This window comes from Pleurodeles waltl, chromosome 8, assembly GCF_031143425.1.
Source record: "Pleurodeles waltl isolate 20211129_DDA chromosome 8, aPleWal1.hap1.20221129, whole genome shotgun sequence".
Classification (NCBI taxonomy): domain Eukaryota; kingdom Metazoa; phylum Chordata; class Amphibia; order Caudata; family Salamandridae; genus Pleurodeles; species Pleurodeles waltl.
This window is the reverse complement of record NC_090447.1, coordinates 813,005,274-813,023,249: the sequence shown is the minus strand read 5'-3', so window position 1 is coordinate 813,023,249 and position 17,976 is coordinate 813,005,274. Positions and strand designations below refer to the sequence as shown.

Genomic DNA, 17,976 nt, shown 5'->3' with positions numbered 1-17,976 from the left:
AACGCCATGGTTGGAATAAAAATATTGGATATACTCTTGGTTATAGAATCTGGTTAGTAGCAGACTACAAGTTATGTCATAAGTTAAAGGCAAGCTATGGTACGTAACCCCTTCTTCCACAGAGGAAGGAATTTGCATACATACAAGACAATTCCTTGCATCCATTGTCTCCACATACTCACTCAACAAGCGGTAGAACACATTAGAAGAAAGCTCTCCTTGAGCATTAGTGTAGTCATGCAAATATTTTTCATCTACCTTAAACCTCTCTAAAGCTGTTAGTTTAGTAGTCTCAGGAATATAAGTAATAGTAGTTTCTTCTATTTCATGAACAGACATTCCCACTATCATTATTATGAACATTATTCCACACATAATTGCCACTCCCACGCTCAAATACCTACAATATCTAATATTTCTAACGCTGTTATTTAATTCAGCCATGATCTATAAAGAATCAGAAAGTAGAAATAAATCTCAGTTAAAGTGCAACAGAAAAAATCAACAAAAAAATTTAAAAAAGAATCAAAATATTTATTTCTCACAATTCAGTTTCACACACAGGAACCCTTTTCTCCTTTGTCAAAAATCGGTTAGCAGCTTGTCACATCCAGGTTTTCAAATGTCATATCAGGTTATCAATGTCTTTGCTGGTTTTATTTCAACAGTCTCTTTTTAAATTTTTCTCCAGATTAGTTCAACAACTCAGTCTATTGAGTTCCTTCAGTTTGTATCAAAGTACTGATTCGGAACTTCTCTGTCAAAACAAAAGGACATGAACTCCTTTTGCCATTCACTTGTTGCTGCATATGCCCACTCAGGACCTGCGTATCTTCGACTTGCTACTCTCTTTCTTTTCAACCTTCGTTCTCCACCTAATTCTCCTTTACTTAATTCGTCTTTTCTTGTAGCATCCACTTCCTCCTCTATTGGTTCATTTATGACCAATTCTTTCTTCTTTCCAATTTACGATTGAGGCCAATTATCTCCTTTTCTTGTTCCCTCTGTCAGTATTCTCTTCAAAGTTGGACTCTTCTCTTTTCCTTTTTCTATGGTGTTTTCTCTTGATGGACCTGCAACGGGTTCAGGAGGAGTCAGACCACTTTGGCTTTGATCCGTCTCAACTCTTTCCTTCTCTTGATCTGGCACTTGCTCTGTTTGTGTTTGAGCACCATCTGCTTCTGGGAGAACTCTTCCTGTGCTCGGTTCTCCTGGTGTATCTGTTGAGTTAGGCTGTCGCTCACCCTCCTGTATTCCTGCACTTTCGTCTCTCACTGGGGTGACTGACCCGTCTTCCACCAGCTCGAGGTCAATTTCAGGTTTGACTTGTTCCGGTTCTGGCTCAGGTATGACTACTTGTTCTGCTGCTGTTGGTGCTCTCAACAACACTTCTTCCTGCTCTTGTGGACTCACCACTCTCTTTGTATAGCTTGCATGTATCCAATTTGGCAAACCTGCACATTTCACAGCTGTCGTAGTTGTCAGCACCACCTGGCATGGACCTTTCCAACGCTGCTCTAAACAAGTCTTTCGAACATGCATTTTGATGACGACCCAATATCCAGCTCTCAGATTGTGACCTGGGTCATGGATGGGTGGCAGGGTGACAGCCTGCACCTGCTGAAAGATCGAACCACATCAGCCAGACCCTTGCAGTTGTCCAAAACCATATCATCTGTAATATTGACAAGAGCATTAGCTGGAATTGCTGGCAACCACATTGCTCTGCCCATGAGAATCTCATGGGGTGACAGTCCTGTCTTTCTGTCAGGTATATTTCGCATTGACATCAGTACCAAAGGTAATACATCTGGCCATTTCAGATTTGTTGCGGCACACATCTTGGCAATTCTTGATTTCAATGTGCCATTCATTTGCTCCACTAGTCCAGATGCTTCTGGACGGTAACTGCAATGCAACTTCTGCTCAATGTTTAATGCTGCACATAAGAGTTTAACCACTGATTCTAAAGAGATCGGAAATCCGAACCGTGGTATTAACTCTCTAAGCAACAGCTTTGCTACTGTGAGACTATCATTCCTTCGTGTAGGATATGCTTCAATCCAATGACTAAAGACACACACAATCACCAACACGTACTTTAATCCACCACATGCAGGCATCTCAATGAAATCCAACTGCATTCTGCTGAATGGTCCTCCTGCTCTTCCACTGTGGCTCAAATTCACCACTGTCCCTTTCCCCACATTTAGATGCTGACAGATTACACATCGATGACATACTGCCTCTGCTGTTTGCAATACCATCTGACCCTCCTCAGAAACCCAAATCTCATTCGGTCTTTGAACACACTTGAACTTCATCCAAAGCTTTTTCTCTTCCTTGTCTTGCATTTTCCTGCAATACTTTCAATTCTTCTAGTGTATCAATTACTTTCAAAGCAAAACTTGCGTAATTATTTTCTTCTTCAGGCATTAGTTCCCACTTATCCTTAAACGATATACAGTTCAATGCGCAAAACCTTGTGACTTGATCTGCATATCCATTTCTCAATGAAATGTAATCCTGTGTCTTTTGGTGTGCACTACATTTCACCACAGCTATTTCTTCAGGTAACTGTATTGTGTACAACAACTCTTTGATTCGGTCGCCATTTCTCACTGGAGTTCCAGTAGAGGTCATAAAACCTCGCTGCGACCACAGCTGACCAAAATCATGAGCAATTCCAAATCTGTATTGACTATCAGTATAGATTGTAACTCTTATGTCTTGCAGAGACATAGCAGGCTCTAGTAAGAGCTACTAGTTCTGCCACTTGTGCAGAGTGTACACCTGGAAGCCATGAAGCTTCGAATGTGCCTGTAATTGTGCACATGGCATAACCTGCTCTCAGGGTGCCTGTTCCATCTCTGAGACACGAACCATCAACAAAGACAATTTGGTCATTTTCCTCTAAAAGTGTGTCTATAATATCAGGCTTCGGTTTTGTACACAACTCAGTCACCTCAAGACAATATCTTCTTCCTTTTCAATTTCAGCAGTATCACTTGGAAGCAAAGTTGCTGGATTCAACACTGTACATCTTTTCAATGTTACGTTTGGAGCACCCAATATGCTCGTCTCATACCTTGTCAGTCTTGCACCCGTCAATTATTGCGTTTTCGTCCTTGTCAGTAAAATCTCAACAGAGTGTGGTACCATTACTGTTAAAGGGTATCCCATGAGTACCCCCTCACACTGGGAAAGACTTTGACCAACTGCGGCTACTGCGCGCAGACAACCTGGTAAAGCTGCAGCGACCGGGTCCAAGGTAGCTGAAAAATAAGCTACTGGGCGATAAGCATCTCCATGGACCTGTGTCAAAACAGACAAAGAACAAGCATCACGTTCATGACAAAACAATGTGAAAGGCATTGTGTAATCAGGCATTCCCAACGCTGGAGCTCTGCACAAACTCTCTCTCAATTCACTGAATGCTTTTATCTGATCTTCATCTATGGTAATGGGATCTGTAACTTCCTTATGTGTCAATTGCTGCAAGGGTTTAGCAATCTCAGCAAAATTTGGAATCCGCTGTCTACAGTACCCCACCATTCCTAGGAACATCCTGACATCTCTCTGTGTCAGGGGACTTCTCTGCAGAATCATAGTAATTCTCTCCCTGGAAATTCTCCTCAATCCTTTCTCAATCTGGTGTCCCTGGTATTTTACAGATTTTTGGCAATACTGCAATTTTGCAGGTGAAACCTTAGGTCCAAGTTCTCCCAAATGATTCAACAGGGCAATCGAGTCATGATTACTCTTGTCCCTTGTTCTGGATGTGATCAAACAAATCATCAATGTATTGCACTAGGGTTGATTGGTATGGCAATTCCAATGATTCCAGATTATTTTTCAAAATCTGATTGAACAGAGATGGTGACTCTGTATACACTTGTGGAAGCCTGCACCAGCTGTAGACTCTGTCTAGGAATTTGAAACTAAAAAGAAACTGACTATCCTCATGAAGTGGCACAGAAAAGAAAGCTTGTGACAGATCTACCACTGTGAACCACTCTGCATCGCAAGGAATCTGAAACAGTATCACTGCTGGATTGGGTACCACCGGACAACATTTAACCACCATGTCATTCACTTTTCGCAAATCTTGCACAACACGCACTTTCCCACACAGCTTTTTCAAACCCATTATCAGTGAATTACATGGGCTGCTCAACACTTCTTTCAAAACTCCTTGTTTTAAAAAGTCTCCAATTATTTGTGCCACCTTCATCAAAACATCTTGTGGCATGTTATACTGTGGAATTTGCGGGAACACTGCATTGGGCTTCATAGTGATTTTAATCGGCTCTACTCCCTTAATCAGACCTACTTCTTTCCCTGTCAAATCCCAGACCTCTTCCTTCACAGTTCCCTGCAAATCTGCCTGCAATACTTTCACAGTAAACATTGGGAAAAACTCAATCAACGGGTATTCTCCATAGGCGTTGTTAACCATCATTTCAGTCACCTGTTCTTCCTCATCATCACTATATGTTTGGACTTCTTTCCCAGTGTCCGAACAATTAATGGAGCATCTTGTCTTGCACAATAAGTCTCTTCCCAGTATGGATATGAGACTTGAATTGCACACCACAAATCTATGCAATCCTTGTAAATTTCCAATTTCAACCTGCACTGGCTCTGTGATTGGGGTGGTCAACTGTCTATTCTCCACGCCCACAACTTGAACTGTACTGCCTGAAAGAGGTAAATTTGGGATCTCTATACTTTTTTACTGTAGAGCGCGTAGCTCCTGTATCAACCAAGAATGAGACCCTGAAGCCCATCACTTTCCCCTTCACAAAAGGCCCTCTCTGATCTACTTCTAGAGAAGCGGCAGGCATACAAGCTCCTTCATCCGAACTGTCACTCATCCATTCTTCGTGTATTTCATCCTCACTGTAAAATGGAAACTGACGCACTGTGTTATTACTACTGTCTTGTCTCTGACCTGTGACCTGCTGAGTAAGCATCACCTGTTGCTGCTCCATCGGGGCTTGAGGTATCTGCATTTGCTGTCTAGGTACCATGGGGACCTGCTGCTGTACTGGTTGCAATTGGGTAAATTGTGCGCGTGGCACCTGCATTTGCTGCACTGGCAAGAAATTCTGTCCTTGATTCTGAACATTAGGAATGAATCCTTTCATTTTTGGGACTTTCACAGTTTGAAATGTACTGACGTCACCTTGCTGAACAACACCATTCTGCGCCATCAACAGACACTCCCGCTTCCAGCGTACCACGTTTCTGAAGAAAGGACATGGTAACATCTTTTTCATTCCCTGCATGTCATTCTGGACAACCACATTCCCTAAGTCCGGACAACGCTTCACGTCAACTCCACGTCCTCTACCTCTCACTTGAGGCTGAAACATAACAGCTCTCTGCTGCGGCGGCATAGGCGGTACTATAGCTCCTTGCACTCCTGTCTGAGCTGCTTTTACTTGCATCATCATCGCCTTCTCCTTCAACTTTTTCTGCTTCAATTCAATCTCATCACTACAGTATTTTGCATATTGCAACACCTTGTCAATCGGCTTTGCTTGCCAGAAAATTAAATTACTCTTAATCATCTGCCCTACTTCTGGTCTCAAACCTTCGACAAATCTGAACACAAAATGCAACATGTCTTTCGGCTCAATTGCTTCCTTACCACTGTACTCCTTAAATGCTTTCAACAATCTTTTATAGTAGGTATGTATTGACTCTTTAGACTCTTGGACCGTCCTATCAATCCGCTGCCAATCAATGTTTTTGGGGGAAATGCTTGTCTTCAGGAACTCAATCACCTTATAATAATTTTTCATTACCTCAGGTGAAGGTGTACCTGGTACTTTATCCCTTTCTGGTTCACTCGACGGTCAGTATACTTCTCTCTTACACTCAACCTACAAGTCAGCTGGTACCACTATCTCCAATAGCGTGTTCAAGTCTTCCCACAGACATTTGGAAAGCTTCACAAATCTCTCTGTCTGTTGATACCACTCTCAATTTTGGATAATCATTTGTAAATGACAATATATCACTGCTGTGCCATGGAACATGAACAAACTGCCCTCCTGGAATTTCTCTCATCGAAGCATCTTTACTGATTCTCCCTTGTCGACACTTTCAGACCCTTCTTGTGAATCCCGTTTTCGTTTATCTTTTTTCTTTGTCCATCTACCTTCCCACTTCTCTAATGCTCCCCAAATCTGAGCACTCTGCAGCAATTCTCTTGTGTGCCTTTATTCCTGCTGATCTCATGTGTTCAAAATCCTTTGCCTCAAAATCTAATCTGTAACTGTGTTTCAAATGCTTTGTTTTCTCAATCTCAATGTCATGTTTCTCTGCTAGCTCTGCCAATTTCTGATGTATTTTACTCACTTCCCTTGTAATCTTTGGCAACAAATATCTCAGCTCTTCTTCAGTGTAGGATTCCAATCTGTTCACACCCATTGCTCCCTCAACTAATTCAGTTCCTTCTATATTCAACCTCTCACAGTTTATCTGCTCTTCACCTTTGGATGCATTTTGAGGAGTATTTAAACTGTCTAGCCACTCACTCAACTGCTGAGCTAACAGTCCCTGTAATGAAATGCTGCTCGCATTTGGCACTGGTAGCTGTTGCACCACTGCAACTGAAGCTTGTGGTGTCAAAAGTTTCAAACTCTGACTCGCATTCTGGCTATTCTCTGCATCTGGAAGTGCTACAAGTGGACTAAGATCCATTTAAGGTCTAGATCCATTCAAAATCTATCCTGCCGATGACATCATCTGCACAGGATCACTCACTCCCCTTCTCACAAGGCTCTGTGACATTTCGTTCTGCTCGCCTGCGTTTGATTTCTTTTGCGCAAATAAGGGTACTGCTGGACCAACAGTAATTGGTAGCGATATTGCATCTGGAGCTGCCCTAACACCCGCACCTTGTGAAAGTGTTACCCCTATTGCCTGACTCATGACTGGTGTAACATCTGACTGTGTTCCTGTCATTGGTGTAAACTTTTGCAAACCCTGCACTTGAAGGCAATAACATTAGTGTTGGATCTGTCTGAACCAGCATTGGCTTCGGGAGCACTTGCTCCCTCTGCACCATTATGTCTGAGACTGTCTCAAGAACTGGTACATCTGGATAAATTCTCTGCAGTGAAGGCGGATGCATCTGACCCTGGACCACAGTAGTTGTCCCTGCATTAGGTGTACTCTGTACTGTCGCGTAGGCTCTCATTATCTTAATGAGACTACTGGATTTTGAGCAACAAGATCGTCCACGATGTGGGGGACTTAGTCTAGCCCACGGTAGATTACGCTTGTCACTCCAAATCCGGGTTTTGCTCCGGCTAACTAGCAGTGCCTCATCTCTCCCAAATGGTAGAGACAATTGGGCAGCCGAGCGCATGACATCTCAGTACTTCTCTGGGAAGTCGTGGTCACTCAGGTCACAACCGGTTCTCTCATACACAGTGCAGTCTCATATATAAATGACAATAGAGGCAGTATAAGTTTTAAGGATTGGTTTAATAAAACGACTGCATTTTGGATAACAAAGCGTGAGCTGCAATAACCAGAACTACACAACACAATAATATTAAAATAGTAGATGAGAGTGAAGCACAAGAATAAGGCTATCATAGTGCCGCTAGATTATTCTCTCTCTAAGTTATATTTCGAGCACAGCATGTTAAGCTCTAAGCCTGCCTTTCAGGTTCCCCCGGGAGGACATCAACCCTCATACCTGAGCAAAGGCCTGTAATCTGCATCAGCATCTGCAATGGGGCATTCAGCATACAGTTGTGGTTCCCTGGCTGGAATCTCCTTCTTGACGTGTACTAGGACTAGAAAGTGTTTTTATAACTAACACCCAGACGTTCTAAGAAAATGTCCCTACGTAAGGATGTGTGTTTTCTACGAATGCTGCAGACTAAACTTCTACCACGTTTACCGGCAATGTACCAGACTGTAGCCTTGACTGAAGCACAGGACGATCAGGAATGCATTATTTGAGAACACAGTGCTGAGCTAAGCTAAACAGTGCGATAGAAGAAATTAAAACAAGACCATAAAAACTGGTTATTGTAAAATAACAATGCGAAGCTGAGTAAAATATATCTAGGGCAAAGTGCACAGCGGCCTAGTATGTTAAACTAACGTGCATGGAGCTATACTTGAAATGGCTACACAACAGTACTACCCCTGGTATCTGTCCACCCTCTGTCTGAACTGCTCCCTCAGTTCCCCGTGCTTGTGTTGGAGAGCTGTTATGGTGGCACTAGTACTTGGACCTCCCGAATATTTCATTAAAGGTGGCGGTCGATCTCTTAACAACTGCGAAATGAGATCCTCAACATCAGAATCCTTATCATCAACATAAGATTTTCTCTTTTTCTTCTTTCCTGCACTTTCATCCTCTTTAGCACTATCTTCCTTCTCTGCCTCATCTCCCTCCGTAATGGCAGGAAACAACTTAGCACACTAATGTCTCTGCTCTCCATCTCTTCTGCTCCCAATCCCATCTAGCTTCAGCTAGAGATTTCTCTACTCGCTTCATTATCCTTTTAAACTTCATCTCTTGTTGCTGTCTGGCCACTAGTTCCCAAACTGCTAAAGCCTCAAACTGTGCTGGTCTCAGTAACGGCTTCATCTCATATGACATTCGCAATTGGTCCAGAATTCTCAAATTAAATGTTCCATGCTCCGGAAACGCTAAAGACCCTCGCTTCTTAGTTAGCTTGCACCATTGCTTCAACCACAAACACTGTGCTACACCTCGCTCTTCCATCACAATGTAAGCCGGAGAATTTTCCGGTGGGGTCAGCTCCCCCACTGACGCTTTAGTGTAAGAATCACCCTTCATCGCACTTTTAAATGCCTTGAAAAACTTCATTTAGCCTGCTTTGTTTACTTTGATTCAATAATGAAATGACTTTTACTCCCAAGATTCCCTTCACCCGCCTACTCAACCAATTGCCTCTTACGGACGGCTGCCAATCCGCTTGTGACCTTTCTTCACTAACCAACCTATCCCAGCGCGGCTCACTCTGATGTCACACTCACACACTGTGGCTGACAAAGTCTTGCGGGTCGTCCTCCTACTTGACTCACACAACTAATACAACTTATTGCGTGCACCTTTAACCATATATTAACTAAAACAAACCTGCTGGTTTTCTACCGGAAGGGACACAATCGCTTCAGAGACCTTACGGATTTTCACCAATGGCCCTTTCGCTCATGTAGCTATTCCTCTTTCCCAGTCTCCCACATTCGCAAGCAAAATTCAACCCGCAAAATTTACTCTAAACTGATCAATGGGTCTGTCCTGGTGCACATAGAACTCGCCAAATCTCAGTCTAAATTTCTTTTTACTCGATTATCACACACACCGACTTGTTGACCACGCCCGATCAACCTACTAAACCAGACAGATACAACATATAACCAAGTGTCTCCTACACTTGTCAATATACTCCGGAGTCTTAGACCACGCAGGGTCCGTACATCACCAACAACGACGTGGACAATTTTTTAGCACAAGGCGCCACACACGTGAAGTTCTACGACTTCCCTACCCTCATACTTCGGAGTATGCACACCCCTACTAACCTTAACTGGAGTACGCAGACTCCCTACTTTACCTCACATACATCACAATTCACCTGCAATTTGCTTAAGCCTGTGCAAGCGCAACCTACCACTTTCATACTATCACAAAACACGCCGAGAACATACCCAACTTTCACTAGCAGGATCCAGGATCTGGGAAAGTCATTTCTGGGCTTAAGGAGACACCATTTTTGCTACAATTGCCATTTCAGAAAAACAAAATTCAAACCTCATAAAAATACGAACAACTAACCCTAACTTAAACTACCACCATAACCAAAAATCACCACATAAACAGTCCTCCAAGGAAAGTCCATAAAGCTGCAACCAAAAACTGCTGGCGCGCCCGGTCTCCTTAGTAAGTAAACTTACAAGGGGACGCGTATAGGTCGATGAATCTTTTGAATCGCATGGAGTATCCTAGTCATGCAGCGACTATTGAATCGATAACTAACATCAATAATCAAGGTAAACACTCTCTGAAGCACAAAGTTAACCATACTAATCAAGAACAACCACTACACAAAGAATGTTTAACAAGGTTTATTCCCTATTGATTACAATTCTAATCATCTGTTAATTCAATCTTTATTACTCAATCTTTATTAATCCGTTAATATAAAAACATTTTTTTCAAAGGAAACATGTGCAACAATGCAAAACCATAAGTTATGAATTTCAGCACTAAGAATGTAATTCAGCAATTTAGTTTGTCAGTCATTTGGCACCGTCAACCTCACCCCTGACAGCCTACCTAACCAAGATTAGCATTAGCATGTGGGTCTTCATGCGAAAACAATTTAGAGAGAATATCAATTTAGAAAAATTCTACCTAAGTGAGAATCTCTATAAAACAGCGCAGTTGATACCTAGAAGAAAAGGCACAAAATTGTCAGTCACATTTTCATAGCTACCTATCCAGGATGGATCAGCAACAAGTCATCAATCAGTTGGCTATGGATCAGGCTCACAGAGTATGAACCCAATATCAGCACCTCGGACAGCGTCTCCTGACATCATCAATCTCTTCCCAGATTTGCCTAAATTCTGAATTCTTAGCCCCTTGTCATGACTTTTTATTAGGGTCTCCCAGTCCATCCCACTAATTGCTAATTGGTCAATCGGTTGAAAGATATGACTCTAACCTATAGTTTTTATTTACCAATTCGTATTATTATATTTCACAAAACGCTGATTGGTTCTTCTTGCGATGAGGACACCATCCGGCTCTTCAGGTATCAAAATTGTTGCATATGGCTCTCTAGTCAGTGCTTCCATTGTTCAAGTCCTGTGAAAGTACATTTAGCCTACACTACACATAATTGTTTCAAATTGTCTTCACCATCTCCTGTCCGTCTGTACATTGCAGAATGTTCTAGCTAAGCGACTTGAACTCTGAGCGGTTCAAGGTCTCTGTCTCCGGTTATCAGTCCTTTGGGAGGCGTTCGAGTTCTCCATGTTCAGTGCGAGCAAGGCCCAGTGGAACTAGGCCTCTGGTTCAGTTAAATTAAGATTATTGGATTAATACAAAACATAGGTTACACATCTCATTATGACATATTAATACATTTTTCTCATATATTTTCATTATCTTGTATATTTTATGTTATTTAGTACACATGGTGATCATATCCCGAGGGTACATTTTTCAAACAATGCTGTCTGTATGCCCTCATTGAGGAATTTTTTCATTCTTTCCACTAAACTGTTTGAAGTGGGAGAATATAAGCAACATGACAATGCTTGATATGATAAGAATTGATGAATTTCCTCATTTTACTGTTATCAGTAACAATTTCCATGGGTGCACCTTCAATTTCAAAAACGTTTTTAGAAACTTAATAACAGCATCAATATTTGGTACTGGAGTGAAATCAAAGCATACTCATTATGAAAATTAGTCCACTGGGACCAGGATGTACCCTTTCTCATTAAAAGGATTTTAAACAGACTAGCACAATCTAGAGATACCTTTGACCATACAGCCTCAGGTAAACCAACCATGTGAAGTTGAGTTTTGTGTGTTTTACAGTGTTTTTCAGATAACATGCATGTACCACACCCTGTCAATAAATTTAGAAACGTGTAATACCATGGAAGGCCAATATAGAAATATTCTAGGTTTTTACACGTTGCATTGACATCCAAATGATCGTTGTGTTCTTTAATCAAAATTTCTCTGATGGCAGAGGGAGGGACACACACATCATGACATAATAGAACAACTTTTTCTTTCTTGGTTAGGGTGTGGCAAAGCGGTGGGCATCCTAAATTGGAAATCCAAAGTTCCCTAATATATTTCAAATATCATCTTCAGTACATGTGGCTCTGCCACTAACTCCCCTGTGTTGAGTTGCATCGCCACTGCTCCCATTCCATCTTTCATTATTACACATTACAAATCAATCTAGATAATCTCTGACACCTAACTTGGCTTTGAAAATCCTCCATGCTAGTATGAAATAAAGGACTTTAAAACTAGAAATGAAGGAAGGCACTAAAACAAGTGTCCTTCTGTTAAGGCGTCCCTTTATGATATTTTATTACACATCAGGACTCGTTTTAGGCCAATGAATCTTTTGACCTAGTTGAGAGACACCTTAGGACGAGATAGCTAATCAATATATCAATCAATACATCAATAATGTCATCAATATTTATCACGACAATGCATTTCACTTTAGTCAAAGTCATTAATCAATTCAAAGACACTACCATGACCTTTCAGCCATGAATAACCACACCTTGATTAGTAGAATTTTATGAGTTTTATTCCCTATTAATTACAATCTATAAGCAGATACGTTAATCTCAACACCAAGAAACATAATAGCATAGTCACGATATGGCAACTTTGATAAGATTTCATTAAAGCGAGAATCACAAACATGTGAACATAGATCAAGTTTAGCAGAGTGTTAATAACGCGTCAGTTCAACAAAGCATAGTCTTGGTCGTTTGTCTATTTGCGTCAGTTTTGGTGAACACCTGTCCTAACCTCTGATTAGCATTCGCATGTTGAGCTTCATGCAAAACAATTTAGAACACTAATTTGGAAAACATCTATCTAAGGTCTCTGTCAAAAGTAAGCAGTTGGTACCTAGAAAGGAAAAGCAAACAGACAAATCACAATTGCATTGTCATAATTACCCTCCAAAGTTTAGGTCAGCGCACAGGTTCAGTCTTCGTCTTCAGGACATCAGTCAAAACTCAGCTCTGGGGCAAAAGGGCACTTTCCTCATAAGGAGGTAAAGTGTAAAATGGACAATCTAAGGGCAAGGATGGTTTTAAGTAAACCAACAAGTCACCAAACAGATTGACAAAGTTCCTGGATAAAATCAATAGCATTCCCTACCTAATTCTAAATGACTCCCTGTGACATGGGTTTTTATCCCTTTTTCTTTGTACATTCCCCCAAAATTCTATTGGTCATCTGTTATACCCCACTATCTTTAACCTATCAGAATACACATTAGGTAACCCAACTCTTCACCCCATATTATTTTACAAGTCTTTGATTGGTCTTCATAATTGACGTCTTCAGAGGTGGCACGTCCGGTATGATTTCATCCTTCTGTAATTCTTTGCACATCTTTTGGTCAGCAATTCCATTGTCTTCACCGGTTTGAATGACCTTGTACATTACATTAATCTACACTGTTTCAATTTGCTTTTTAACATTTACTCTGCACACAGTGAAGAATGCTTGAGAACGGATCTAATATGGTTACATTCGTCTTCTAATTTGTAGAAAAAAAAGAACACGCAGGGTCGTGTCCCTTTGTGAGTCAGCATACTGCAAAATAGAAAAATGCATTTAATATGAGAGCCAAGCAGCTAAGCTTCGGCTCATGCTAATTTAAGGCCTATGAGGATTTCAGCACAGATTCAATAATGCAATCATTAGTATAAACTTATTTAAACATAATATAAACATTTTGGTCATTATTATTAGTCTACGTATACATTGGTGGCCACTCCCCGTGGTCACAATTCAAGTGAACGTCTAAGCAAAATTACTATCATTATAGTTTCTATGCAGCATAATCACACATTGATTCATAAACATTTCATGTTACTATAGATTATATAAGCTACACTCTCTCACTTCCAACATAGCAGTAGCCCAACTTTCAACTACTGAATTGCTTTATTATTACCAAAAACGTATTTAACTTTACCTGCCTTAGTGAAAGGAGTAATTGTGTCTAACACCGGCTCTTAAGAACGTTGTGTGCTTAATGAAAACACATTACAGGGGTCTGCTCGGAGAAGTGAACATTGAGTCGGAGGCCGAAAAAAATAAGCTTCCTGTATTATACACGAGCCGTTCAGTCCCTGAGCATTAGATATCTGGCGGTATTTGCCAAACGCTCGACTAAATGCCGATAAGACTATTTTGGTATCGATCATCTAGCCATTATATTGAGTAATAGTGAAAAGTGTAATGTACAGCTTATAAATAACAAGTGCGGCGGGGTGTATACGTTGTTGTGAATTTAAGGCGCAAAACAACGGCAAGTGTGGGAAGACTAAAAAGATGTCAATGGGCTACAGTAAAAATATCATTAAAACAGCACGACCCGCCTCCATTGTCTCGTCTCTGCATTTCGTGAAATATTTATTGGACACTTATCTGGCCTTTTTCACCGCTGCGCTTATTGAGAGGGTCTTCTCTGGATTGGGGGGGCAGTTATTAAGCCATAAGTACGACCACAGATATTGGTTGTAAAGGCGCTATAAATCTTCTGTGTTCTTTGGAGACCTTTCAGCTCGCTGCGATGTGTATTTCACTCGTTCTTGCAGTCACCCATGTAAATGCACGATTTCAAGAGATGATTAAATGAGTGGGCACGGTGGTTGAGATCTGACTGGAAAGCGCTATGGTGTGTATACGCCATGGTGCTTTAATTTTACCCAGTATTCCAACTACGAGTGGAAGATGCTGTCTTGTCACGTGCCAAGTTTGGAAGTCATTACGTACACTTTGCATGGATCTGTTCTCCAAAATGTAACGTAACTTGCCACAGGAAACTAAACACATCTGTGGACATTGTATACAAGCTTTAAATAGGTGGAGGTGCACATACTCGTATTCATAATGTGCATTACTGCGTCTGGAAAACGTGAGATTAAGTGGTTTGGCTTTGTCTCTGTGAAGCCTTGTTTGGTGCTCATTAAAGCCATGAACTAATTTGAATATTATCATTTGAGAACGTTCTTGGAGTGCAAGTAAGTGTAGAAAGGCAACGAAAAAACATATAGGTTTGTTGTGCCAGCCCTGTGAACTGTTTCGATGCCGCATGCACAGCGGCCAGCTCATTTCCAGTGACTTCTCTCACAAACTCCCCTGCTCTGTTTTCTCTTTTCCTCCTACAGGGAGCCTTCACGTTCAGGGGGAGTATGATCGACCTGCCGTTGCTGAAACAAGCCCAGAACTTGGTCACGCTTGCCACAGCCATCAAGAAGAAATGACCTGCTAAACGGAGCTCTGCGGGAGGGGCCGGTGGACATAACATCTTCCTGTAAAAAGAGGAAAACTGCATTTATCTCCACCTGTGTACCAGCATCCCTAATAACAAACGTAGCTATATGTATTTAGGTGTAAGCTGTGTGTTACCGCTCTGTAAAAATCAGCAAGATCATGAAGTTTGTTTATCCCTTGCCTACTATGCAAATAAAAGTAGCTGCCGGGTAAAACAGTCTGTGTCCTGACTTCTCTCCGTCTCCCGTGCCCTTGTGATTGAAGTGGGCGGCTGCTCTAGGACACTTCCGCCTCTGAGCACGCACTCTAGGGTTTTGGAGAGGAGCCGCGCGGCCATAAACTTGTCAGGAGAGGTCGGGGGCCCGCACAGTGCCGGGAGAGCCACCCCTGCCAGCAGGATTTGCATGACACTGGGGCTCCTGCACAGGTCACCCCGTGCGCCTCGCGGTTAACGGGCTTAGCAAAGCTGTTTGGGCGAGGTTAACCCGGCTCGTCGCGAAGGGTAAACAAACATAACAAGCGGCCATTGTGCGTCTCGCAGCGCGCGCCGCTCTCGCGAGGGCCGAGGGTGCCTTTGACGCGGCGCGAGGAGCAGCCTGTGCGCTGCCCGAGAGGGCTCCGGCGGGACAGCGGCGGCCGGGAACTTTTTGTTCCTGTCCCGCTCATTAAATCACCGCGGCCTTTGTGCGCGCTTTCCAGGAAATGAAAGGGAAGGGGGCGTTTTACACCGCGGCCCCAACCTTTTCATGACCTGCACTAACCGGCCTCCCCAAAGCACTTAGGCGGACACTGCGGGGAAGGCTGTTCTGTTTATTTAAACGTGTAAATACAAAACAGCGGTTAAGGGAGGGCTTGCCTAAACCTGCTTTTTATGTTTTTTTGGTATGTCCAATATCCTGTCTCTGGATCCCCGAAACACGCCGAGTCTATTTTAATGATGACATGTCAGGACATCCCTTGAAATGTTGGCAAAGAATGGTGGCATGCGAACATTTTTCAGGGGGAAAGAGAGATTCTAAAAACATAATCGGGGGACTATATTTCCCTCATTGACTTCTATTTGAAGGAAAGGCAATTTCAGGCGGGAACCTGCCAAAATAAAGCCATTTTTGTTTCATCGGGAGTCTCCTGCCTGGATCGGGTCTATTGGCATGTATGCATATGTTTCCCCGAATTTTTAAAGGAAAGATAAGGGAAGATTTCACTGCCAACCCCACCCCCAAAAATGCAGGCAGTCAGATTTACGATAGATTAGAAAGTGTTTGTTTTTTTATATAAGGCTGCCGCCTGGCCGTTTGTTTACTGGTCTGTATCTGTAAGAGCCAGTACAAAATATTGCAAAAAGGAGTAAAAGGTGTATTTTTTTTTACTCTGAAACATACACCTCAAACGGGAAACACACCTGGAAATCAATTTTAAAAAGTATTTGTAATCTGGCTAATTTCTAAACGAATATTACATTTCATGTATAATTGCTATGTTACAAAAGTTTAGTGAAGATTGTATGCAATCTGTATTTTATTTCCCAGCTCTTGGCCCTTCCGGCGTAGAAACGTAAACGAACGGTATATTTCTCACAACAAAGTGGCAACTCGTTGCAAACCCTTTCTTTCATAGGGAAGACCTCGAATACAGTGTCCAGTACCGGGATTGAGGAGACTTCAGGGCCATTGTTAGGCAGTAAATTGGTTACTTTTTTGCATAGAGTACCCCTGTTCAAGAACATGGGATGTTTTTGCACCGAGCTCAGAGATAGACGTTTTAGAGCCCAGAAGAATGAAAGATTGGGTCAGCCCTTTTGAGAGTAGAGCTGGGGCCCTGCAGGTACACAAACATCTCCGAGGCAGGTGCAGTAGCCCACCTTCTCACCCGTTTCTGATATCACAGCTACGCTTATTGCTTTTATGTTGATGCGCGGGAGGCAAGGGGGTCATCTCATATAATATAATACGAGAGGCTATGTTGGCAGAAAAATTTCATCTCAGGCTGCCAACAAAACTAGATTGTGGAGCAGTGCTTAGATTAAGGCTTTGTGGCCGTTGTTAAAAGCTGCCTTTTCCAAAGTTATAACTAAGGAGAGTAACTTTTTGCTCACTTAGAGCCATGAAGTCGTTACGCGGGGAGCGTGCTCTATGCATCACGTTCCAGAACTATCACGTTCCAGAACTTAAAACACCCAAAACAGTTCGTCAGATGTACCTTTCAGGATTTCGAAGACTTTCTTAGATCGTGTTTAAATTATAACTTCCAGGGACTCCACTCAGACGTCTCCCCTGATCTCCCAGCTGCTCCCTGTGTCCAGGTTGAGAGTCATAATGTGAGTCTGAGTTCCATTTCACCATCGGAATTCAAAAATGTAAATTCAAAGGATTCGCGTGACATCTCAGTTAAGTACCGACGTGCATATTTGGAATTGAATTTGACAGTCATTTTTTCCCCAAAAATCGTTGTCCTGGAAGGATTCAGGCTTCCAAAAGGATTGAATGACATCCATAATTATAGGTATCGAATTGTATTACTTAATTTCCGTAAATGCTAAACGGCGGAATGCTGGTTGCTCTGAAAAGTTTTAGCAATTTTTTACGCTATCTTCCACTACTTAGAGTCGGATTATTGGATGAGGTGGGGTACACCGAGCGGCCGGGAAACACACATTCTGAGTCCATTCTGAAATCACCATGCATCCTAAAGACACGTGTGTCTCCGACCCCTTTCGTAAAGAGATCAATTTTGGCGGGAAACACCCTGCTTTCTGTAGGTGCAAGTAATCGAAAGTGTTCAAGGGCGCGGCGTCCGCTGTGAAAGGCGTCAATAGCTGCATTGCTTGGGAGAGCAGCTGTTATATTTTCATGCCTGCTCATACATACTGTTTTACCAATTTCCCAACATGAATAATAGATTTT

At 42.2% G+C, this 17,976-nt stretch overlaps 1 protein-coding gene across 3 annotated transcripts in view; it reads left to right on the top strand.

Moving 5' to 3' along the window:
- The window catches only part of CLYBL (citramalyl-CoA lyase), a 1,509,930-nt gene extending 1,494,642 nt beyond the window's left edge, over positions 1-15,288 (top strand). For all 3 annotated transcript variants that reach the window (XM_069205075.1, XM_069205074.1, XM_069205077.1), the window contains one exon: positions 14,968-15,288. In XM_069205075.1, the coding sequence (XP_069061176.1) occupies positions 14,968-15,063 (96 nt within the window). In that variant the 3' untranslated portion in view covers positions 15,064-15,288. The remainder of the gene's footprint in view (positions 1-14,967) is intronic.
- The last annotated feature ends 2,688 nt before the right edge of the window (positions 15,289-17,976 follow it).